At 43.1% G+C, this 26,260-nt stretch overlaps 3 protein-coding genes across 4 annotated transcripts in view; 2 read left to right on the top strand and 1 right to left on the bottom strand.

The window, feature by feature from the left end:
- Nucleotides 1-23,297, top strand: part of PLEKHM3 (pleckstrin homology domain containing M3) — a 243,684-nt gene extending 220,387 nt beyond the window's left edge. Inside the window, exon 8 of the mRNA XM_080667586.1 lies at nt 23,206-23,297. Within this exon, the coding sequence (XP_080523712.1) occupies nt 23,206-23,239 (34 nt within the window). The 3' untranslated portion in view covers nt 23,240-23,297. The remainder of the gene's footprint in view (nt 1-23,205) is intronic.
- On the top strand, nt 3,986-7,355 carry FZD5 (frizzled class receptor 5). Its single transcript, XM_080667587.1, has 2 exons — nt 3,986-4,643; nt 4,897-7,355. The coding sequence occupies exon 2, from the start codon at nt 5,148-5,150 to the stop codon at nt 6,906-6,908; it is 1,761 nt and encodes a 586-aa protein (XP_080523713.1). The 5' UTR covers nt 3,986-4,643; nt 4,897-5,147; the 3' UTR covers nt 6,909-7,355.
- CCNYL1 (cyclin Y like 1) overlaps nt 17,436-26,260 on the bottom strand; it is a 37,024-nt gene continuing 28,199 nt past the window's right edge. For both annotated transcript variants that reach the window (XM_080667588.1, XM_080667589.1), the window contains 4 exons: nt 25,539-25,658; nt 22,931-23,097; nt 19,267-19,429; nt 17,436-18,073 (listed from right to left, as the gene is read on the bottom strand). In XM_080667588.1, the coding sequence (XP_080523714.1) occupies nt 17,963-18,073; nt 19,267-19,429; nt 22,931-23,097; nt 25,539-25,658 (561 nt within the window). In that variant the 3' untranslated portion in view covers nt 17,436-17,962. The remainder of the gene's footprint in view (nt 18,074-19,266; nt 19,430-22,930; nt 23,098-25,538; nt 25,659-26,260) is intronic.

The following is a 26,260-nucleotide window of genomic DNA, read 5'->3' as shown; positions in this document are numbered from 1 at the left end:
AAACTTGACCTGATTGAAAAGAAGTGAAAAACGGTGGACCTTGAAAATGACTTCAAATTTTCTCACTGTGCAGAATATAGTTAAACACTATAATAATAATCTACTTTGTGTTGATATTTACTGCTGTGTTGCTGACAATTACCTGAAAGAGACGTTGGGGTGCTTCACTGGGCTGGAAAAAGTTTAGCTAAATCAGAGAGCAGGTCTAATTAAGCAAGTTCATTCTATATCTATAAAAAGCTAAGTGGACTCGCGCATGCAGGATACATGTAAAGCTCTCACTGGTGCCCATTGCACATGTGTGTTTCCATCTATCATTGTCGATCCTGAATTTGGTTGGCACTTCTATTATAGAGAAAGGACTAAAAGCAATATTAAAATATTTCTTCTAATTAATTTCCCTTCAATGTGCACGAATTCGTGCACTGGGCCACTAGTAATTATAATAATAATAACTAAGACCTATATAGACTTACCAGGTGCTAGACAAGGCTCTAAGCCCTTTACCATATAAATTCATTTACCTCTCAATACAACACTATGAGATAGATAACTACGTGTATTTTCGTCTTACAGATGAGGAGAGAGGTCCTGGGGCTGTTAGGTGACTTGCCCAAGGTGGCACAGCTATGAAAGGCAGACCAAGGTGTGGACTCACGCTGCACTTAACAGGGTCTGGTCAACCTCAGCTACAGCTCTCCTAAGGTAAGCTGTGTTCAAGGAGTCAATGCCAGTTGCTAAAGTTACTCTCAGCCCGGCCCGAGTGTATCAGTGGTTGAGCATCGACCTATGAAGCAGGAGGTCATGGTTCAATTCCTGGTCAGGGCACATGACTGGGTTGTGGGCTGGATCTCCAGGAGGGGGTGTGCAGGAGGCAGCCTATCAATGATCCTCTCTCATCATTGATGTTTCTCTCTCTCTCTCCCTCTCCCTCTCCCTTCCTCTCTGAAATCAATTATATATAAAGTTAACCTCAGTTGTCATTCATTCATCCTTATTGAAGGCATCTCATCAAGACTGTTCCAGGCTTGATTATTGAGATATTGAAAGGTATACACAGACTACTGCTTATTCATTCCTATAGCATTGAACTCTCAACTGTCTCAACAGAATAACACATGTATAATCAATACAAATCTAGTAAGATTAAAAATGCTGTAACTATTCCCTGATGACAGAATCCAAAACCAACACTTCAAAACTTTTGGAATGTCACACACTTTCTAGATAGGATGGCTAGTTAGCATCATTATCTGTATTTTCATCAGTTATTAAACTCACTTTGGACAAGAATTTAAGTTGAATTTCATGAACTACGCTTTATAGAAACATGTTAATATAGCAGTAGTGTCTTCAACTCAGAAACTGGTGTTTTTTGGATGGATAGATGAATGGATGGATGGAAGGCTATAGGAATAAATTAATAGACTAGAATATTTGGCAGTGTTCTGGGTGCTTAAAAATGCATCTTAAAAATAATTTAGTGTTCCCCTGCTGGTGTGGCTCAGTGTTTGAGCGTTGACCTATGAACCAGGAGGTCAAGGTTCCATTCCTGGTCAGGGCATCCCCAGTGAGGGGCATGCAGGAGGCAGCCAATCAATGAATCTCTCTCACATTGCTGTTTCTCTCTCTCTCTCTCCTCAATAAAAATATAGTAAAAAATAATTTAGTGTCATCTAGCTTGTTGAATAATAAATTATGACTCAGGAGAAATTTTTTATTTTTATGCTTTCCAATGACTGAATAAGTAACTTCAGGCAAGTCATTATGGGGCCAGTTATATCTGATTGTTGTAAGGATTAAATTAGTTAACATAAACTAATTATTTAGCACCCTGCCTAATACATGTTAAATAGCATATTTTAAACTGCCTTTAAACTGAAGCAATATATATTTTTAAAAAGCAAAAATTCAAATGTACTAAAAGCTATGCAACGCAAAATAAGTCTCTTTGGCAAAGTTTTGTGCTGTTATGACTACTATAATTAGAGACCTCTAAGCAAAAATAACATTTCACTATTATTGATTAAGCAGAGATAGCTTTACAAACCAGTAGATAACATCATTTGAGTTGGAACTATGTGAAATAACACAAGTATTCTGGCTAAATTCCAGTGGGAGTGATTAACATTCTCCAACTTCAAATAATTTTTATTATTAGCCAACACTTGTCCATCCCCAATAATACACACGTTGCATGAAGGGCACAGAATGAGACAGCCCTCCCCTGGCATGTCCACCGTCTGCACATACTTTCCACTGAGGGTTTCCCTTTCTTTCTGACTGCTATTCCATGGCTTTCCAACGCCCACTACTTTCAACCCTGGCAAGTTTGTCCGCCCAGAGTGCCAAGTATTTCCAAAAAACAAAGGAGATAAAATATGAACACCTGTAGAAAGATGTAATGTCCATGTAAAACATATTTACTAATAGCTCTGATGTTTGTGAAGCTATTGGTATTTACTCCTTTTAACTCTAAGGCTGGGATTAATACACATATTCCTCATGGTTTCCCCCAAAGCCTTGTTGATAAGTGGGAGAGTTATTCTGCCATTTAATCTCTCAATCTGTACAAAATGGAATCCAGGACACAAGAACAATAACCGCGGCCTGTCTCACCCCTTTAGTCCAGTCCTGAGTCCTTCAAGTTCCCTGGCCCTCCAGCCTTTTTTCACCACCTTCCCAGAGGAAGAAGTGGGGGAGTGGGAAACAATTCAGGCCCTCTTTGTAAGCGTCTGAATGAATTTCAAGTATGCTAAACACCTCAGTCTTCCACCTAATTAGAACACGTAGAGAAAGAGGCATTTTTAGGACATTTAAAACTTGCAGCATAAAAACCCATCTGGAGAGCGCCGCTGTGTGTCTCCGCAGTTGGAGCGCCCAGCAGGTCTTCCCTCGGGCGGCGGCTGCCCCGTGCGCCCCCGGCCCTCGGCGGCTGCTGCGGGCAGCTAAGCAGCCTGCAGCCCCCAGGGGGCCCAGCGCCCTGCCCATTACAGAGCCCGGAGCCAGCGTTGCTTCTCTCTGCGGGGAACTGCCTGGGATTTTAAACCTCTAATAAAGGATTAACATCTCGCGTCTTGCAAAAACAGAAAAAAAAAAATCACTTTCTTGTCACAACCAAATGATTTTGTTACGAAATGCGAGAAAAGGTTGAAACGTTGGAGATACCCATTGTACATAGGGGGAGTGGTTAAAATTGTGGAGGCCGCAGCCCAATTACCTAGGTTCGAATACAGGTTTGCCATTTGAGCGCCTATCATGTGCCAGGCGCTCGGAATAGCTCTGGGAGCAAGATGGGGTTGAGGTTTTCTTGGGGAACAAGCATTAGCTGGGATACCTTGGTTAAGTTCCTTCACCTGTAAGGAGTACCTGCCTCAGAGGATTGTTTGCAAGGATCTGAGATCTTGTATTAAGATGTAAACGATCAAAGCGTGGTCTGGCACACAGTAGGGGCTCAGTAAGCATTTGCTCTTCTCTGGACGTGAGCTCACCTGGGATGAGGACAGCACGGAGGGGAGGCGGGCGCACGGTTAAGAGTGATTCTTGGAGCGGTTCTTTTACTGGTAAACAAGCGCTGGACTCGGTAAGAATGCTTAGCTGCCGAGAGGAGAACTGGCAGGGGCCCTGGGAGCAAAGGTTCTTAAGCTAGACCGTTACAGGAAAGGGAGCCCCGCACCCGTGGGAGGCTGCAGACAACACCCTGGAACTTGTAGCTTAGGGTTTCCCGCCCCGCGTCTCAAGAAGGCGTGATTAGCATTCGCTCCGCCCCTGTCGCTTCCCGCACGGCGATTGGCCCGCGTTGCTCGGCTGCCAGCTCAGGGCGGGGCCGCAGGGCGCCGGAGGAGAGGCCACGCTTGGGGAACAGTGGGCGGGGACGCGCGGAGAGCGTGGCGGGGCAGCCCACCAACCGAGCCCCAGCTCGAGGGGGCGGGGCCGGGGCGGGGCCTCCCGGCGGGCATTAGAAGCAGGTGACCGGGCGGAGTGGGAGAGGCTAGTCAGCCCGCGGCCGTGACTCCTCTGCCGCAGTCGCCGCCGCCGCCTCCGCCGCCGCCGCGTGCCGTTCCGTGCCGGCCGGAGGTGGGCGAAAGGGTGCGAGTGCGCGGGGGAGGAGCCGAGGCCGGCGCGTCCCAGGAGCGCCGCCGCCGCCCCCAGGAATCGGCTGGAGCAAGGAGCCCCCTGCAGGGGAGGAGGCGAGCGGCGGGCGGGACGCGGCGGCGGGTGCGCACCATGCAGTCCCGGCGGGGCCAGCGCCGACTGTTCGCGGTGCCGTGAGGCGGCGGGTCCTCCCGGCCGCCGCACCGCCTCTCTCTCGCCTAGGTGCTGCAGGCGCGTTCGCCCTTCGTGCGGCTCCGGGACCCCGGTGGAACGCACGGCCTGCCCCTGCCCTGCCCCGCCCGGATCATGCGGGGGGCCCCGGAGGAGGAGAGGGCGAGTGACGGGCCTGCGGCGATCGCGTTCCGGGGGCGACCCCCTCTTTGATACGCCCCCACCTGCTGCCATGTGCCGCCTCCTCGTATACCCAGCCTATCGCCAAACTTTCCAGGTGCCAGCTTGGCTCTGAATCGCGTTTCTGAGCCGAGTGTCCCAGGGACGGAGGACCCAGCCTGGCTGTGGAATATCTGCTTCTTTCCGGATCCGCGGAGGTGAGAGCCCGCGCCTTCCCCTTCTCCCCGTTCTCCCTGGCCCTCTGCCCTTTTCTGGAGGGGCTGATCGCTCTGACCCCGGGGTCCAGCCTGCAGGGCCCAGTGGAAAGGGAGGCGGGGTGGGGCGTCAGCAGTTTGGTTTCAGGAGGTGGAAGGGAGAGTTTAATCTAGAGATTTGGAGACCGCTTGCGGGGACTGAGCCGTTGACTCCCCTCTAACTGGGAGTGGTTGCAATTTTTCTTCTTTTTTAAAGAGTACTTTCCCTGGAATCGGAGCCCTAACTGCCCCTCCCAAACCCTATCCGGAGAAGAGCTTAGCACGGAGGGAGGCAGCGCCTTCCCGAAACAGTTTGTCTTGGGGCGCATTTCTTGAAGAGAAAAAGAACCAACAGGTTGCCAGCCCCGGCGCTACACACAAGTCGGCGGAGAGGGAAGCCCGGTCCCGGCTTCCCCGGCCTGCGTTGGCCCCGCGCGGGCTGTGCGAGGCGAGGGGAGGGAGGGGGCTATGGCTCGGCCTGACCCTTCTGCGCCGCCCTCGCTGCTGCTGCTGCTGCTGGCGCAGCTGGCAGGCCGAGCGGTGGCCGCCTCGAAGGCCCCGGTGTGCCAGAAAATCACGGTACCCATGTGCCGCGGCATAGGCTACAACCTGACGCACATGCCCAACCAGTTCAACCACGACACTCAGGAGGAGGCGGGCCTGGAGGTGCACCAATTCTGGCCGCTGGTGGAGATCCACTGCTCTCCGGACCTGCTCTTCTTCCTGTGCTCCATGTACACGCCCATCTGCCTGCCGGACTATCACAAGCCCCTGCCGCCCTGCCGCTCCGTGTGCGAGCGCGCCAAAGCCGGCTGCTCGCCGCTCATGCGCCAGTATGGCTTCGCGTGGCCGGAGCGCATGAGCTGTGACCGCCTCCCAGTGCTGGGGCGCGACGCCGAGGTCCTGTGCATGGATTACAATCGCAGTGAGGCCACCACGGTGCCTCCTAGGCTCTTCCCCGTCAAGCCCACCCTCCCAGGCCCACCGGGGGCACCATCCTCGGGAGGTGAGTGCGCCGCTGGGGGCCCGTCGGTGTGCAAGTGCCGGGAACCCTTCGTGCCCATTCTGAAGGAGTCGCACCCGCTCTACAACAAGGTGCGGACGGGCCAGGTACCCAACTGTGCGGTGCCCTGCTACCAGCCCTCCTTCAGCCCCGACGAGCGCACGTTCGCCACCTTCTGGATCGGCCTGTGGTCTGTGCTGTGCTTTATCTCCACCTCCACCACCGTGGCTACCTTCCTGATAGACATGGAACGCTTCCGCTACCCTGAGCGCCCCATCATCTTCCTGTCAGCTTGCTACTTGTGCGTGTCTTTGGGTTTCCTGGTGCGCCTGGTCGTGGGTCATGCCAGTGTCGCCTGCAGCCGTGAGCACAGCCACATTCACTACGAGACGACGGGCCCTGCGCTCTGCACTGTAGTCTTCCTGCTGGTCTACTTCTTCGGAATGGCCAGCTCCATCTGGTGGGTCATCCTGTCGCTCACCTGGTTCTTGGCAGCTGGCATGAAGTGGGGCAATGAGGCCATCGCAGGCTATGCGCAGTACTTCCACCTGGCCGCGTGGCTCATCCCCAGTGTCAAGTCCATCACCGCACTGGCACTGAGCTCCGTGGATGGGGATCCAGTGGCTGGCATCTGCTATGTGGGCAACCAGAACCTGAATTCGCTGCGCGGCTTCGTGCTGGGCCCTCTGGTGCTCTACCTGCTGGTGGGCACGCTCTTCCTCCTGGCAGGCTTCGTGTCACTCTTCCGCATCCGCAGCGTCATCAAGCAGGGGGGCACGAAGACAGATAAGCTGGAGAAGCTCATGATCCGAATTGGCATCTTCACGCTGCTCTACACCGTGCCCGCCAGCATTGTGGTGGCCTGTTACCTGTATGAGCAGCACTATCGCGAGAGCTGGGAAGCTGCGCTCACCTGCGCGTGCCCGGGCCCTGACACCGGCCAGCCGCGCGCCAAGCCGGAGTACTGGGTGCTCATGCTCAAGTACTTCATGTGCCTGGTGGTGGGCATCACCTCCGGCGTCTGGATTTGGTCCAGCAAGACTGTGGAGTCGTGGCGGCGATTCACCAGCCGCTGCTGCTGCCGCCGGCGACGGGGCCACAAGAGCGGTGGCGCCACAGCCGCCCGGGACTATGCCGAGGCAAGCGCAGCGCTCACTGGCAGGACCGGGCCACCGGGCCCCGTCGCAGCCACCTACCACAAGCAGGTGTCCCTGTCGCACGTGTAGGAGGCCGCGGCCTGGAGTGAGGGGGAGGGGTGTTTTGTTTGGAAGCTTTGCCAAGGTCACTTCCGTTTACCTTCCTGGTGCTGACGCCCCCTCCTGGGCCAAGTGGGAGAGAGGGGGAAAGGGCCCTTTCAAGGGAGTAGCTGTCCCAGGACTTCTCAGAGGGGCTCGGCTCACGTGTATTCTATTTTACGTTTCTTGCTGCCTTCTTTAAGAGAACTCTGTTTTTAATTTAATATGTATTTTTCTTAATTTTTAACTTTGTTGCATTTTGGCAACAAAATTTACCTTTGCTTTGGGGGCTTTACAATCCTAACATTGGCATTATCATGAAGTTCCACTTGATTGAGGTTTCTTTGAACTGTGTGGTCTGAATTGGAAAAATATATTTCCTTATATTTGTGTCTTTTTGAAAAATGTGAACAGTGAAAGTTTGGGTTACTATGACTGAGAAATGGATGGGTGTGCTTTTTCAGCTTGTTTCTCCTTCTACTGCTTGAAGTGTCCAAGGTGTTTTAAGGTGAGCTGCTTGTCCCTGTTTATGAAACTCCAGGTCATGCCAACGAGGGCATAATGTGGTTAGGGCCTCCCCAAAGTGGCAAGGTTAGGGAGTGTTTAGCGACTTTGTGTCCATTCTAGCTTTGTTTAGTGAGCTTCGGGGTTTTTTCCTGTAGTACTTGTAACCATTCTTATTCTTAGCAGCACCAGCTTTTTGAATAAGTTAGAGGTAGCCTCACAGTGCCCAGCATAAATATTTGGAGTAGTGAAGACCCACGGGATGGAAATTGGTTGAGCTTGAATTCTAGACTGAGAAGATGGCAGCTCTATGCCAGAGGAGTGGGTGGTTCTTAATAGGCTTCAGTGATCCCATCTTTTTTAACAAAACAACTTGTGCTATAATTTGGTAAAAGTAAACTCACTCCTTCTGGAACTGCTTAGTGATAGTTGCTAAAGGGGGCTGTTTGTAGGTTTAAGGACTAAAATGGATATACCTCCAGTAATTAAGTAAATTTCCAACATTTACTTGCTCTACCCCCACTCCACCTCCTTTATCATGTTAAACAGTCTTTTTGCTTTTCTTATGCCTCCTCCCGGAGAGCTGTGATTAGAAACCACACCAACAAGGTGCTTGAACTGGGGGAGGGAAGCTGGCTACCTGTGAACAAACATTGGCAGCAATGAGAGAAAATGAGTGTCCCTGGATTTTGGATTAGTGTATAGCCAGCTATTCCAAAAGCAGCAAGACATTGCTCTCTGCAGTCTCTGAAAACAATTGAGGCCCATAACACACTTGCATTAGTTTTTAAAAGACGAACCGGTGTACCGCTGTAGCAGGAGGAAAGCTGTTTCCCCTGCCCCCCGCTGCCCGCAAGTACCTTTTTCTTTCCCTCTTTTTCTGAGAAAGCCGATGAATTGATGAACACACACATACATACACTTTGCTGTAAGAGGATGCTGTTTGCTTTCCTAACTTAACCATTCGTATATGGAAGCCTATATGATGATATACACACACAGATATCTTTACTATTAGAAAATTCTGTTTACTTTCCTAATCTGCTGAACCATTCATTCATGAAGAGAGTGAGGTTGTGACTGGGGAAGAGGGTGATACATTGGCCAGCAAAATACCAATGACCAAGGCTGAGTGGGGACTAAATCTAGGAAGCTAAAATGGCAAAAGCAATTAAAATGTGAGAGCGTCTCCCTAGGCCAGGGGTCGGCAAACTCATTAGTCAACAGAGCCAAATACCAACAGTACAACGATTGAAATTTCTTTTGAGAGCCACATTTTTTAAACTTAAACTTCTTCTAACGCCACTTCTTCAAAATAGACTCGCCCAGGCCGTGGTAATTTGTGGAAGAGCCACACTCAAGGGGCCAAAGAGCCGCATGTGGCTCGCGAGCCGCAGTTTGCCGACCACGGCCCTAGGGAAACACATCTAGGGAATTTATGTTTCATTTATACCAAAGTTGGAAAAGTAAGATCGAAGCCCAGTTCAGTTTCTACTTCATGGATATTAAGTAAACAAATGAATAGTTCCCATAGTGAATTTAAACACTGTGCTGGGGGTGTGGGAAGCCTGGTATGATGGTTTTAAGGACTCTCAAAAGCTGTTCAGTTATAAAAATGCACTGCTCTTACATACTGAAAACTGAATCAGTTTTTTCTGAATCAGTTTTCAGTATGTAAGAGCAGTGCATTTTTATCAGTTTTCAGTGGCTTTGACAAAACCTAATACACACAGCTTAGGAAAACTTTTTGCACGTCTTGTTCCTCTACGTATTCAGATGTCTCAGAACCTTGAGATAATTCCCCTGAGAGCCCATTCTTCTCCTGTTTTTCAAACGAGGACCTTTTCTGAGCACCTTGACCTCTTCCCACACTTAGTATATCTTCCCAGAAAGTGCAGATGGTTCTGTTGTCTTCAGTCACTGTGCCTAATTTGGATTGTCCCCACTTACTTTTTCTTTGTGGAGGAATCTAGAAATGATGCACAGTATATCTAAAAGTTGTGGGATGAGTTGATGAAAGTAATTAAATTCTTCATTAAAAAAATTTTTTTTCATTTTGGCAACATGCCAAACTTAAAAAGAACCACCAATTTACTTTAAAAAATAAGACAGTTAACACAAAGCATAATAGGCCCAGGAAAGGCAATACAGGAAATGCTTTTTGGGGTCTACTTTCAGGGCTGCCTTTTGGTTCTGAGTCTGTTTTCTGCCTTGCTCTCCTCCTTTCCCTCCAGGATAAAGCCCACCTGCTTCCCTGAAATCTCACTAGTATCTACCACCCCAACCCCTCCCTACCCAGGGGAGAGCAGCTGAGCTACTTATGGTCATTCCCTATTTCCATCCGGCACATTATTCCCCCTCCATTTGCATTTTTATTATGCAAACAATTAATACTCATGAGAACAATGATAAAATGAAAGGTCGTGGGGTGGCTTAGCAATTTCTTCCCAGCCAGCTTTGTGAAATTGGAGAGGACTGGGGACTTCTTTTGGCCTCACGTGTGCAGCCTTGGGGCTGTTCCTTTAACAGTTCAATTTTAAGCAATGTCTTACTTCCAGGTTAGGAGGTGAAGATTTAGAAGGTTGTCTAAAGGAACTAATGTGACCTCTCAGTGAATCAGTTGTCATGACCTTAATTTATATTATTTCTCTCCTCACGTTTTGAAATTGTCTAAATTGGCTGAAATAATTTTTCTTGGTGCCTTATTGGTTTATCCTTGCAAACCTTTTGTCATATTTTCACCTGACCACTTCTAATGACGGGCCTGTGCAAGTGTGTTGTGTGTAATTGTGCGCATGTACAAGCTTAAATAATGTGCCGACAGCACTGTTTCCAAACTGGTATTCATTAGGCTGTTTCCTCCTGGGCCAGGGCTGCACTAATCCTGACACCGGCCGCCAGGAGCAAGCCTCATGGATCCCACACCGAACCTTAATAACAGCATCCGTGACCTGCACTGTCAAGTACAGAATGGGACCCCCAGAGCTAGGAAATGTAGTTGTATATTTTAATGAACTGCTACCCCTGCTAAAGAGGCTTCTTTCACTTTTGTGCTCTACAGAAAAACCAAGGGGGGTAGAAGGGACAAAGCTTTGAATAACTGCTTTCTAACACCGAATGTGGCAAGCAGGACAGAGCACATCACAAATCTAGGCAGGTGTGAGGTAGTGTAGCTGAGATTTGCCTGCTTCCTCTGCATGTCCTTTCTTGCCTCCAAAGTCTAATCAAGTGATCTTGGGAAAGAAATGCCTGAGTTGGGGAGGGTGGTTCTGAAAGAAAAAGCTACGAAGACATTAAAGCAGGGTGAGGGGTAGGCAAGTCGCTAAGTAACCTGACTCAGAACTCGAAAACCTTCTAGCAGCTTGATGACAATTACAGGATTGATTTCAGCCAGGGTAATGCCTGGGGTACATTTTATGACAATATTGTTCTTCATGTTGTTATAAACTGTATGTATAGTATGTATGTGATATGGGTGTGTATATACATAATATATATTACATATATATATATATATATATATATATATATATATGAGAGATTTAGTGACTTTTGATACGGGTTTGGTGCAGGTGAATTTATTACTGAGCCAAATGAGGCACATACCGAGTCAGTAGTTCGAGTCCAGGGCATTTAAGGGCATTTAATACTTTTTATGATTTCCATATATGTATAGTGCCTATCCCATGCAGTAGCTTCACAAAGACATCTCCAGAACTCATGAATCAGAGCCAGCGATATTTTATTTGTAGACAATCAACTTGAATCTCTAAGTTATTGGCAGATGATTATAATTCTGAGACCATAGCATTAACAAATGGAAACCCAGAGCATCTTGAGTTCTTTTTTTTGTTTTGTTTTGATCCTGGAAGTCAATAGAACAGCTGTATATGTGGTTATGTTAGTCTCATGATAATTTGCTGACCTTATTATTTCAGAAAAATTTTGTGTATATTATATTTGTGGGAAGGTAAAATAATGCTTTGAGATTTTTATCAAATATGGAGAGTAGTTATTTATGAAAAACAAAGAAATGTCTATTTTTGTTTCTTTGTTCCCAACTAATGTAGATAAATTTTAAAGTGCATTAAAGCAATGGTAAAGAAAATGAGATGCTGTACAAGTCTTTTTCTCCTCATGCTTCTATGGAGACACACTGCTTTCTAAGAATATCTGAGGAGATACATGGATTCTAACTTCATAATCAGATTTCTCAAATGTACTTAAAATATAAATGGTAATGTTTTTATTAATAAGAAAATCAAGCAAATTCCAATCACCAGAAACAGAACTAATGGAAACTTGATTTACTTGAATATATTTCATGGGTTTTTCCTGCTGATCCTGTTATTATTTCATGACTCACTTGAAGAAATGAAGGGAAATACACAGAAGAACAGACATTGCCAGAGACTGCGTTCTGTTTTATCAATCCTCCATCTATACTATAATACCAGCGATTTTTTATCTCATGGCACACATAAATTAAAATTTTTGGCACACCAAAAATATATATTTTGCCAATCTGACAAAAAATAGATATAACTTTGATTATCAAACATAATAATCTATCCTTTTTGCTCCAAAGTTGACTTTTTAAAAAATCATATGCCTATACTTGTATATTAGGATTTCTGGTACCAAGAATTAACAAATCAGATGCAACCTTATTCAATTTGACCAATAAGATGCAACTCTGTTATATGACCAACAAAATTTATGGTTCAAGAGAGGGTATTGACACCAGACAGCTATTGAGTTGGCTGTTGTCATTTTTTTATTTGACAGTCTAATAGAAAAGAGGTCAGTGCCCCTTACTAAATAGTCAGATATTAAATGGTTTAACAATTCTTATGGCTCACCAGTTGAAAATTGCTGCTCTATGCCAAACCTATCTGAGTAGATGTTTGTGCTGTTGTTCTATGGGTCTGGTTGGGGAGCACTAACTCCCCAAACTATTCCATCATTCACCAGTTAGAACCACAACTTGATATTAAGCCATAAATACAAGTCAGGAAACCCAGATAAGAGTTGAGTTAGAGTTGGCACCTTCCTGATAATCTGGGCAGATGCTTCGTAAACCTGAAATACTGTGGTCAGATTTTCTTACTTGCTATTTTTTTCAAGGTACAGATTAGCTACCAATCTACCTCATTCGAATGCCTGCTATGTCTGTTTCCCAGCACACTGAGGCATAAGTATGGGAGAAGATAGGTAATTAGGAGCTTATAATGTTTAGGGGAGATAAGTCCAATATAAGAGTATATATAATTCAATGTCAAAATGAGTGCTGGGAACATGATCAGATTGGTTCGTAAGTTAGGGCAACTGGGAAAAGAGAGGATATGGCAGTTGAGCAGGATTCTAACGGAAGAGTATCTGTACCTTGCTTGTATAGGACTCTCCAGTTGGCACCTCTTCCCAATGCTTTCTCATTGCTCATTCCCCTCCTCCTCCGATGGAAAGGAAAGGGCAAAGTCACAAGCTGGAGCAAAGGGACTGTTGGGACTTAGACGCTGGAGAAATGGATGGGCCCAGAGCATTACTGGTAATAATGCTTCCTTTAGTGATTTAATTACAGAGCTTTTCTGTGTGTCATGGGTGGAAACATGATTGAGGGGCAACAGCATGTTTATGTGCATAGACTTGGGAGCTAGACTGACTAGGGAATCTAATCCCAGTCCCACCATTTAAGGGCTGTGTGATCCTGGACATTTTAACCTGTTAGTACTTCAGTTTTCTCATCTGTGAAAGGAGGATTATAATAATACTCATATTTTAGGATTTAGAGGATCTAAAGGATTAAATCAGGTAAGGCAAGGTCAAGGTAAAGCAAGATAGAAGACACTGTTCAGGCAAGGAATGGAAGGGCAATTGAAACACTAGATTTCCAAATTTGAGTCCGTGTAAGAATCATTTGGGGCTATTGAAAATTTAGATTCCTAGGCTTCAGCTCTAGGAATTGAGATTTGGTGGGTCTGGGGCCCAAGAAACTGCTGCTTGTTTTTTGTTTTTTTTCTTTAGGTTTACAAAATAGTTGCAAAGATGATTCAGCGTTCCTATATACTCCTTCCTTACCCATTTCCCCCTAATGTTAACATAGGATAGTACATGTGTCAAAACTAACAAGTCAACATTGGTTCATTACTCTCCAGACTTCATTTGGATTTCACCAGCATTTCCATCAGATTCAGGATCCAATCCAGGATTCTACATTCCATTTAGAGAAACTTCCATAGGCACTTGCAGTTGATGAGAGGTGGTCTGGGGACTTCTTGAGAAATGCTAGATGTAAAGGACTAAGCAAAGTCAAATTGCACCAACCCAACATTGGGGAGATGAATGCAGTGTTTATTTCAGAGAGGGAGAGGGAGAGATAGAAACATCAATGAGAATCATTGAATTGATCGGCTGCCTCCTGCATGCCCCCTACTGGGGATCCAGCCCGAAACCCGGGCATGTGCCCTGACCAGGAACCGAACTGTGACTTCCTGGTTCATAGGTCAGTGCTCAACCACTGAACCAGGGCAGCCAGGCTGAATGCAGTTTTGAGGCAGAAGGGGATAAGTTGGTGCAGGGTGTGGATATGTGGTTGATTTTAGAATTGGGGTGGAATCCCCTCCGTTAGACGAGGGGGTCACTTTAAGAAGCAAGACTTCTATTCCTAATGCCACAGGAAATGCGTTTTGGAGTTTGGAATGTGGGGATGCTGCCTAGACCGAGGAGATACATCTAGGGTTGTGGGCAGCTCAGGGGAGTCAGCAAGTGCAGTAAATTGGGAACAGCTGCTTTGGGGGACACAGGAGGACCAGAATAGGGGATTAACAGGGATTATAAGGGGCGAGATAACCTGTGAGCCATGAGACTTGTCTTTGCTGGAACCTGGTGATAATGCTTTGGAAGTGGGTCACAGGAGTAACCAACATCAAGCGCTGCCCAGTGGACATTAGCAGGTCAGAGGGTAAAGGCTGAGATGATCTGGTTGAGGGTGAGCCCTAACCTGCAGTGGGAGGGGACAGAACATGGAAGCTCTGCCTTTGGGAGAGTCCATTCCAGTGAGGCGGTAAAGGGGCCACCGTTTGGGGCCTGTAAGTAAAGGTTAGAAGTGAGAAGATAATGTTTCAAGAAAATGCTAGCAGATCATTTGAGGTCTTTAAATACTATTGGTAACTTCTGATGCTATCACAGAATTTCTCTAACCATTCAAATTACTTAGCTCCCTTCACAAGTTACAATAATCACCAAACTTGTTCCTTTTAAAAGTATTAACCTTTTTTTATTTGACTCTGGATTCCTCTTAATTTCTAAACTATTTCACTTTCCTAGTTCTTTCTGCACCCTAGAGATCCTAAACCACAAACTGGTTTTCTTAGAATTTATTTCACATGACATGGTCTCTCATCTGACAACCCCACTGAAAATAGTTGAGTGGAATAGCCTCAGAAACCAAACCGACTTCGCCTCTGCTCTGGGGGAGCAGGCTTTGCTGAAGGGCTCCAAGATGCTTTGTGTTGCTTACTGGCACAGTGTCAGGCTGATCAGGTCGGTGAGTGGGCTAAGTGAAGTCTTTAGGTAATCTCATCCTTTGCTTGTTGATAGATGCTAGTATAATCTGCAGATTTTGCATTGAAACGAACACTTACCTGGAGATTTCTCTGCCCGCTGTCAAGTGCTTTTCCAAGTAGCTCTGTACTCGAGAATGCAGCTTCTGGGAGAGGGAACAGGCTAGTCATTTTAGATGTGGTCAGGGAAAAGGCTTGGGTGATGAAAGATTTTAGCTAACCTACATGTCATAGCTAAACTTTTCCAAAATCACCCGAATACAGAGTGATTTCTTTTCTGGTAAATACTGGCTTCAGCATTTTTTTTTTTAAATCAAGGAATAGTGTATTTATAGACATAGGAAAACTCAACCAAGAAATGAACCATGAGCCGTCATAAAACCAGGATTCAGTGCTGCTGGACTTCAGTAATGTCTGGGCATACGGGATATAATAAGAGTAAATAATCTGGAATCTGGTCCAGCATAGAAGAAATTTCTCTTTAAACAGAAACATTGGGCCTTAAGTTGTTTTAGGATGAACCATATGAAATTGCTGATAGGAAACCATCCTGTAATTCCTTTCTCTCTGGTATGTTTTACCTCATTTTACCTTCCAAGTATTGGCACAATAATGAATTATTCACAGATGCCATCTAATGCACCATGCCAGTGATTTTAAGTATAATAAATTATCTTTAGGTGAGAAGAGCAAAAGACAAATAAATGACTACATCTTAGAGGCAAGGGTCAAACCATCTATGGTCAGTTTAAAAATGCTTTAAGGCCTCACTATCAAAGCTGATGGGAAACATGTAAGTTAGACAGAGACATAATGCTATGTGAATAGGAGGAGTGTTACAAACATACTAGCCATGTTTTAATTAAAATAGGGTTTATTAGCTTTTCTTTTAATATAAACATGAGGAAAAACCACATAAGTTGTAGCATTCTTTTCAAAATAAAATTGCAGTCAATACTTGAATCTCCAAGCTCAGAACTCCATAAACAATGTTTTTTTGAGGTGGTAGATTGTAATATTTTATATACCATTATTTTTTGTTTCTATCCTTTTAAGTGATGGAACCTGCAGCCCTCAATATAATGTGAAGCCTTGCTATACTGAAAGTATTCCTTGGCCTAGAAATGCTTTGTTTATAGGCAAAATTTCTAGGAATACATTTGAGAAGGTAGGAGAAATATTTCAAATAGTTGAGAACATTAATCTTTAATTATTTCAAGTTTAGGCGACATTTTACCAATCTCCTAAAAGATTGATTATTTAACTCCCTGCCCTTTAAAGCCTGAGGTAAGAGTTACTAAGATGTGTATGCTTCCTCTTAAATAGCAAGACTTATATGGGACACCTACAACCAAGTCAACATGTAGGATAGAAATGCTGGTTCATTCACTTTTTTCATAACACTACTATTAGGGTCCAATTCCTTTCAAATTATTACATCTGAATAACACTGCTCCTCATAATCTTCCTTTACCAAAATTTAGGAAAACAAAACCATTTTGGTGATCAAAGCATGTATATACCACAGATCTGCAAAGAATTCTTTTTAAAGAGGAGGGCATTCCTATGAAGACACAAGGTCTCTCCCTACAGTGTTAGTGCAGTTTTAAGCAGTGGCACTTACAGTAGTATAAACGCTACAGCCTTACAACACATTTGAAAGTTTAAAGGTCTCTTAAACTTAGTTTTGTATATTTTAAATATTAAGCTTTTGTTTCAATTTTTTGTTTCACTCCCCTCTTAAAGATGACAAAGATAGGCTAAACCAAAAAATTAAAATTTTAAATAAACTTTTTGGTTTCAACCAATCTTTGTCATTTCACATTTAATCTGCAGCTCTGGTAGTTTTATGGGATTTTGAGAATGGTTATTAAGGAGGGGAGAGCAGAAATACAGAATAAATATACACCTCTGCTGATTTTATGGAATTGCCTTTACAACTCTTGTCTTCCTGCTTCCTATATTTTTTATATAAAAATGAAAATAAACTTATTGTTGAAAAAAAACGCAAAAAACTGAGAAATTTAAACTTTCAAATTAAAGTCTGTAGCATTTATACTTCTGTAGGAGTGCCCTGGAGGGCCCAAGCACACTATTATCCAAGCTTAGAATTGCACTTGGGGAACACCTATTTCATTATCTGCTTGTTATCACTGGACCACCATGTTGGTTGGAATTATGAAAATATCTTTTGATACATTTATTTAACAAAGAAAATCATCAGAAAATGAGAAGCATCATTATAGTGGTTGCTTTAAAATCCCATTATAGTTCTTAAGATATGCAGGGTGGACCCAGTCTAAGCAGATAATCAATACTGACACTTTCTCTTATCCCAAACATGCTACTGTGCTAATAAGTAGTACTTGCAAAGAATCTGAATGAGAAGTGTTATTCAGCAGTTTTTTTTATTTAAACTGTTTGCCAATAAAGACTAGCAACTTCCACCATGTAATATGAAGAATCCTTTAATACCTAACAATGCTACAGTCTGTTCCTAAGTGGCTTTGTGAGTTGTTAGGCGTCCCATGTTTTAATGGTAATACTGCATTGATGGTAAAGGAATATGTAGCAATATTGGGAAGGTTTATTCCTTTTTTTGGAGGGGCAATTCAGAAAAGTAGGAAAGACATAAGTTTTATAGTTAGTGCCTTTCAAGCCTCAAAATTTAAACATGAATTAAAAAAAAAACTTCACATAGTTCACAGCTATCAGCCTACATTGTAAGCAAATATCTGTGTGGGTTGGGAGCTTTAGCTTTTGAGTGATTTTTGTAACTAATGGACAGAGTGTGTCGCATTGACAAGGTCCCATTCTTTCTATGAACATAGTCCTTGCTGCCCACGAGTCTCTTCAACTTGAGGTCTGTCTTAGGTGAAAATACTAACTTTGCTGGTTTTTGAGCAGGAGAGGTGATTATTTCTCCAGTCCTTGTAGATAAGGGAGGGGCTCACGATATTACCACCCCTCACTTCTCCCTTAAGAGAGGATGGCTTTAGAACGCTGAACACCAATAAAATTATCAGCACTAAGAGACCTTCTCAGAGCAGCTCTACACAGGTCTTTGTCTTCACACAATCTGGAAATGGCCTAGGAAAGGCAATCAAATAGAACATAGGTACAGTTAAAAAACAAACAAACAAAAAACAAGAGTTCCAACCTTCATAAAAAGCATCACTGATAAGCCACACATTCACACTCCTTTCTATAGTTCATAGTTACTGCTGCTTTAGGCAGCTGAGATCTACACTGCCAGGTTATGGGGATGTACTTCCTGCTAATTCACGAAGGTGTTAAGTCTTTTAGGGGCTATGATTAGATTGCTAGAGCAAAGGGGAACTTAGAATCATTTAAAAATTGGGTTCTCAAAGAAGTCAAGAACGTTAATAGGCTCCTAACAGCAATATCATCTATTGCCTGTACACTTGTTCCTTAAACATAAAGAGCATACACTTGGGCAAATTGGTACTTACTCAGCTATTCAATTTCTATCCAATCTTCATTAGTTATAATATACTCTAAGCAAACTTTAATGAGGCAGGTGTGTGCTGTACTTTACGGCAAGGTAGGGAAGGTCTAATGACTGACGCACCATAAGGAACTATGTCACTTGCACATTAATTATGGTAGAAAAACATCTTTTTCTAAAGTACCTCCCAGGTACCACAGAAAGTATCCATTTTAAAAGAGTCCATTTCAGTTGTGAATAATTTTGTTGTATACTCACCAAAAGTCGTAAGCCATAAATATTACTTTGCAACCATGTACTTTACCATTTCCATTAAAAACCCATGTACTTTCTACACCCAATATTTGAAACACACATTATACATTGTAAGTATATGTCTCCCAGGTTAGCCACTAGTGCTAATAAACTCATGGGATTGAACCATGATATATATAGAAAAGACATGAATTTGCAAACTGAATTAAGAATGGTAAGTAGATTCTGTATGTAGATATGAATAGTGATACAGTTCTAAGAAATTATTCATGTACGGTTATAAGTAAGGGTAGAGATTCAAATGGAAAACCATTAACAGATTAAATTTGATTTAAAACATCCTGAATTATGGTCACAGAAGAGATCTATATATTTTTTTTAATGTGGGATCCTTATAGAAACCATAAGACATATGATGTGAAAGGGTTAATAAGCTCTTCTTCAATTTGTTAATTTAAAAAAGCTTTTCATTTTTCTAATCACTGCTTAATATGATTTATTGACAGATGATAGCTCTGGTGACTGACAGAAACCCCACTTAGTGATTCCACAGCCTTACCTCTAGGTTCTGGGCTCTTTCTCTGCTAAGAGGAGCAAATACAAAAGGCAGGTCGTTGTCATCAGCTAAGGAGCGAAGGTCAAAGTAGTATTTGGCATAAACACTGGCAGGAACATTAATATTAAACTGAAGTAGCTCTAAAAAATGCCTTTCCATCTCATTCCTGGGGAGGAGGAGGAGAAAAAACCAACACAGGACAATTTTAGTCAATTGGACTACTATCTTCAAAAATATCATTATGAACTACTAGGATGGCTCTAAATTTTGTTTTCAAACAAGTAAAGGCTACATGACTGTATTATTACACTAATGTTCAAACAAGGTACAGCTATTTGTGGTCCTTCCTGCATCCCAGCATTCTGGGTTCCGGACAAGGGGGAAGAGGTGATGGCCCTCTGTGCACTTGTGCTGCTGACTCGGGGCTCATTCTTCAGAGTTCCATTAGTGTAGCTGTACGCTTCCTGCTCCTCGCTCACTCACCAGGCCCCACTATAGTGCTCAGATGAAAGGAATGATGTATGCTGTTTATTAGCTCTGAAGAACTTGCAGACATTTTCACCAGGCCGATAACAGGAAGGGACTTATTGAAGTAGAGAGGCGCCAACAAAAGGAGTGGGCACATCACCACGGCAACAAATGGATGCATCGAGAGCCACCGCTATTATCCCTGAGGGGGAAAACTCTTGAAGCAGCAAGAATTCATCTCAAATAAATAAATAAGCCACATTCGATAGGAAAGCCTCCCCATACCCCAGTGTGTGGGGCTAATGTCAGAGGGCATAATGCAAGTTTTTGTTCACCTTCATCTTATGGGGTGAGCAACTGTCACTATGACAGGTCAGGATGCACTATTTAAACTGGATGACAGAAAGATTACAGACAGATGTCTTGACTGGACTAAACCCACTCTACGATATGACCCCTGATAGAGCACTGGACTCCAACTCCAACCTGTTTCTCCCATGTTGGGAATGCTCAGCATCCACCCCCCTCGCCAGACAGATGAGAACATAGCCACAAGGGGTGAGCTCAATCAAGTGTGGAAGGAAAGTTGGGAGCAGTCCTATACTATGTGACCATACTGCCATCACCTGCCAAGTGTTTAAATATAAAATTAGAGCAAATCATACTACTACTACAGAAATCCCTTGATAGAGTTAATTACATAAAAATAATACCTAAACAAACATGAGACTTATTTTTTAATATATTCTTTTTTTTAAAGCTTTAATAGTTTATCCATTGGACAGGTCAACAAAGGCTTGATGTTCTCCTGTGTGGAGAGCAGTCAGAATATGAGCAGAGATGAGGTTTTCTCATTTGGTGAACTTTCAACCTGACTGAACCTAATTCCAAAATTAATTTCTTATTCATAGATAGCCATAAGCCTATAGAAATGTAAATCAGATAATGTTTTGATAATCAGATAATCAGGACTTAATTTACTACAGGAATAAATGCACTTTAGAATCCCTTTTATATTTTCTCCACTAATACATTTTAATTGTGTAGAAATACAGTGCTTCATAGGATTAAAATGTCTATTAATAGAGGTTTAATGACGGAAGAAAAGCATTATGCCTACAGAATATGCAACTTCTGTTGTTTTTTTTTTGTTGTTTTTTTCAATGGCTAGATGGTTGAATAGCATACCATTTACAGGCACAGCAAATTTTCTGAATAGCAGCTGCTCAGTTTAACTTATTCTTTTGAAGGGAAATATATTCAAAAAAAGACACATAGATGTTGGAAAGTTTAAGAAAAAGCAGAGACACCAATTTTTCAATTTAGACTCAAAATGAGATCATTACAAATAGTAGTCAACAGCAGGGTGATGAAACCAGTGTATACTAAACACTTGTAATTAATGCCTTCCCTTTTCAAAGATCATAAACAAAAGCAGCCTATTATAAACATAGCTCCTGGTGTTTCTGTTCATATACAAAAAGCATTGTTTACTACTGTCATTGGGTAGCTAGACACTGCCACCATTGCCTCTGTGGTTCACGTCTATGAAAACCCACACATTTCCTTGTGTGTTCTGATGTTTTAACTAGAGCCAGAGCCCCAGCCAGTTGAGGTACAGATTTTGAGAATAGTTCAGCTGTCATCATGGCAGACCTAGTGTTCATGATCACAAATTCTCCATCCTTCAAGGGACCAGTTTGAAGACTCATGACAATTGTGATCAAAGTCACTTGAACTTCTATAACTTCTTAAAGTATTTCCATTTGTTTCAAATTCATTATTTGCTGTCACACTGTTTGCTAAGAAGGCTACCAGCAATATCACCAAAACTACTCAGTGTACACTATTATCAAAGTGGGCATTTGCCCCAAAAGCCACTTTGACAGATACTGACAATCACTGCAGTCCCTCCTCTTGGTCACAAGTATCCTCACTTCAGTTGAAAATATGAACTCTGGTGATTCTGAATGAGTCTTATATGGAGTAATGAGCAAAAGCAACAAAAACAAACTCTTGCCTCTGCCTGCTTACAATCTTGCTCTTCTTATGCTGTTCAATATTATCAAGAGGAGTTCTTCCACATTTTCCTAAATGCCACCCACAAAGAAAGGCATTTTCACTGTCAGGTGGGCAGTTGGAGAGTCTGCTGGAAATACCTCTTTGGCTCATCCTGCCTACCAACCTCAGGGCCCTTCAATGTGGCCAGATCAGATGCCCATGTTAAGTTTAGTGTTTCACTCTCATGCTAGCATGCCATCTCTGAGGAACACACCCTCATGGTTACCTACAGCCCCCGACAATGCACCGCTGTGGTTGCTGAGTGCCGCAGAAAACTTTCAAATGGCATGGGCACTAGGTGGTGCCCAGTGATGCTTTGCCAACTGACTGAGAGGTAGGAGTTTCCTAACTCATCAGACCTATTTTTAAACACTTGCAATCCTCTTAAAAGGGCAGGCAAGAGCACAGGGATGAAGCCTTTATATGCAGCTAATTTTCCATCATGGTTTAACAACTGAACTTCAGATAAAAGGAGGGAAAGACCAGTTAAAGCAAATATACAATGTGTGACTCGGGTTTAAGCCATAACCTCTCAATAGTCTAGTGGCCCTAAGACATTAACAGTGGCCAAGCATTTTTTTTCAAGGGTAAGATGTATGCCCCTTAAAAATGGACTGGATCTAATAGGTGGCTTTAAGAAAGTCACAGAGATATTTACTGTACTGTTGTTCTGGTAGTGAGCTTGTAAAATGTTTGTCAAAAACCACCAGAGACATAATTATCAAACAGACTAGAGGCCTGGTGCACAGAATTCATGCACGGGTAGGGTCTCTAGGCCTGGCTGGTGATCAGGGCCAGCCAGGGCCTTCCTTCATTCCACGCTGCCCCCTGTGGTCAGTACACATCATAGTGAGTGATCGAACTCCCGGTCTCCCAGTCGAACTCCTGAGGGGACACTTTGCATATTAGCCTTTTATATATATAGGTTATTACAATAACACATCAAGACCTAGTTAATAATGAGGAATATGAATTATTATACCAAAGGTATAAACAGAAAGAAGTATATAATTTTATGCCTCTTTCAGTTCTCTGCACAAAGTAACCTTTACAAATATTTCTTAACATATAAACTTTATGGGAGCAAATGAGGTACTGGAAACTGGTTAGAAAATTCACCAAAACCTTACAAACTCACATGTCCTCAACGGTAATGTCCTTGAGGATCTGGCAGTAATCCACATTCCATACAGCCTGGTCATCCCAAACCTTGGAGGCAAGAAGAACGGCTCCCAAAACAATTCTCTTCCAGTTCGTGGGACAAATGTCGATCTCAGCATAAGTTAAAAGTCTTTCTAAGTAAACCTGCAAAAGTAGAGCACTGTCTTTGATTTCAGATCAGTGTAAGTGGTGTGATAACAACTCTTAGAATGACAGATTTCATCTATTTTTTAACATGTCTTTTATTCTTAGGTTCTACAGAGACTGCTTGGCCAGCCAAAACTAGAAACCAAGTCACAGCTGCAAATCAGATACTTCTGTTGCTTACTTTGCCTATGTGAATTTCCAGTTCAATTTTTGGTCACAGGAATGAATGTACATCTTAGCAAAGGTCATCCTGAAGAAATGCATTGTGTATTACCTCTCCATTTATGAAGGATAGCATATATAGGCCCAGTGTAGATTCAAGTTGTCCAATAAATACTGGAGTGCCTACCACATACAATGTTTCATACCTGCTGGTAGTTATATGGTGATTTTCAAAATACTTGAACACGTAAATTCCTAATAATACTGAGCACATTTAGATCTTTTCACAGTAACTAGTCCTTTTGTGACACAGGCTGAAAATAAAAACTGGGTCAATGGAGCCTCCCAGTGGCTGCTGTGTGGTGCAGCAGGACAGGCGGTACAAGCAGGTGTGCTTAAGGCTGGACTGTACAACTGTCAGGTCTTCCCATTTTAGTGCCTTTTATAAGGTACTAAAAGGATAGTCCTTCTCATATCCTCCAGTGCTCACATCTCCATGATCATTTTGTGAAATTCATCTCTGTCTTACATAATCTGAAACTTAAGTGTCAATTCTGTTGGATTCTAGGTGGTAACAGAGCTGCCAGCCTCTGTATCCCTGGAACTCCTAAACCTGCCAGGTAGCTTATGAGATTTCTTTTACATGCATTAAATGTATGTTCTACAAAGAACTCAGAGAAGTTAACAGCTGAGTAAAGATTATAGAGGTAAGCTGTGATTTGTTGTTACCTCAAAGTTGCTCTGCAGAAGAGTATATATGCTATTTGACAAAAAGAAAAAAGTCCAATTTTAAAGAGTATGTTTACTGTCTGAAAGTTATCAGATTGAGAGCTCAGATTTGCCAATGTTCTCCAAACTCAACTGTGTTTTCAAAAACAAACGGTTACTGAACATATGTTCTTAGTGAAATTCTGCACTTATTCCCCAAAACTCAGCACTCTAAGAACGAATCTCCTTGCAAGGTTCAATGCTACTTTATGGAAAGTATCAGAGGCACTTACACAACACTGGCATTCTCTCAACTTCCTGTCATCTTTACTGGCAGACTTGGAAGTGCCATTATTCATTCATTCACACCACTCGCCCTCCTGTGTCAGTGGAAGTGACATTTCCCTTCTCACTTGAAGCTAACTCTTCTATCAGTGAAATCCATCCCATCCCACATCTGCAAAACACTGTTCCCACAATTACCTTTTTGAAGAATCCTCTGTCTGCTAATGCTTTCTCTGCATTTGGACAGCTACTCCCGATTCCCTACTTATAGCTCAGATTCATGCTCTAATTCCATATATTCAAATGATCATTAGACACTGCCACCCTGCTGTCTCACAGGTACATCTAGCTTAACGTGTCTAAAAAGAACTCCCCTCCTAGCCCAGATGCTCTCCTTCCTGTATTACCTAGCTCTCTATATGGAAGCACCGCTCCTGTCATTCTCCAGCATGTGCTATGCACTCCAAACAGTTGATAGCTCCATGAAGAGGCTTATGTCTGACCCAGTGCCTCACTAAAATTTTAACAGGGTACTAAAGGAAGAGGCCTTGACCTAAGTATTCTTTCCTTCCAGACCATGATGTTGACTTTTCCCTTTAGGTTTGCTGTAGGAAGGGGTAATATAATTCTAACCACTTCTCAATAGAATAGGACTTACTCCAAATGATAAAATCTTACCATAGGAATTCTGTATCGATGACACCCAGGTCCTCACACAGCTGTAGCTTAGCAGGCAACTAGCAAAGCCTTTTCAGGTATTACTGGCACTATAATCCTGGGTGACTTCAAAGGCAGGCACAAGAGGACAGCAGGGATAGATTAACACCCATCATCCAAGGAACAGAGAATTTAAAGCTATAGTTTTCAAGCAGGACACATTAGAACTGCCTGGGTAATACAACCTGGGACTCAGCTTAGACCTACACTGATTCAGTCTCTGCTTGGGGACCAGATGGTTTGTATTGCCCCATCCTACCCCACCAACACACCTTGTGTGTGTGCAAGTGTGTGCACTGCACGTGCGTGTGTCTCCTGAGGTGTGGAGGGGAAAAACAGAAATCTCTCCTGCTGCTTTTAATAGCAATTGTTTGTGATGAGAAAAGCAATGGCAACATTTTAAATCATGACTATTTAGCTTGAATTTGTGTATTTTACTTCCTTTGATAGGTTTCTCTTAATAAAGTCTTGATGATAATTTCAGGAACCTACTTTTATTTCAAAAACAGAACCATACCCTGTGTACAAGACAGAAAAGACGCTTTCTGAAAGAAAAACTATCTTACCAAAGTCACTATAGCACATTCAGCTGTTAGCTGTGCAGCACTGAAGAGAGTCCGAACAAATCTGTAAATAAATTTGTGTTCAGGATCATGCCTAAAATATTCCTCTGGAACTGTTTCTCGCTGAAAGGAGAAAAAAAATGCAATATAAGTATCCAGGGAAGAAAAATACCTAAATCCTCTTATGATAGAGTCTTCTACTTGTGCCCACATGTCCCTTAAAATAACATTTTTTGGGGGTGACATGTCTTTTTACTTTTTTTAAAATATATATGTTTTTATTTCTGAGAGGAAAGGAGAGGGATAGAGATAGAAACATCAATGATGAGAGAGAATCACTGATTGGCTGCCTACTGTATACCCCCACTGGGGATCGAGCCTACAACCCAGGCATGTGCCCTTGACCAGGACCCTTCAGTTCACAGGCCAACACTATTAAACTAAGCCAAAACAGCTAAGGCATGACATCTTTTAGTCATTTAAATATAAACAATGGGATCTTAAAAAATAATAGTAATTCAATACTCACTACCACCATTCATTAAAGAAAAATATAGTCACAACCTCAAATAATTTGTGTTCTTTCTACCTTCCTGCTACAGAATTTTATTTAAATGTAAGTTATTTTTAGGTTCAAAAGTCTTGATCACCATGTCATGCTTCTCTGCAATCAACTCTGAAAATAATTTTGTTTCCTGTAACCACCAGGTCTAAGGTTGTACTGC

Source organism: Plecotus auritus, assembly GCF_963455305.1.
Source record: "Plecotus auritus genome assembly, chromosome: 5".
Lineage (NCBI taxonomy): Eukaryota > Metazoa > Chordata > Mammalia > Chiroptera > Vespertilionidae > Plecotus > Plecotus auritus.
This window is presented reverse-complemented; position numbering and strand designations above follow the sequence as displayed.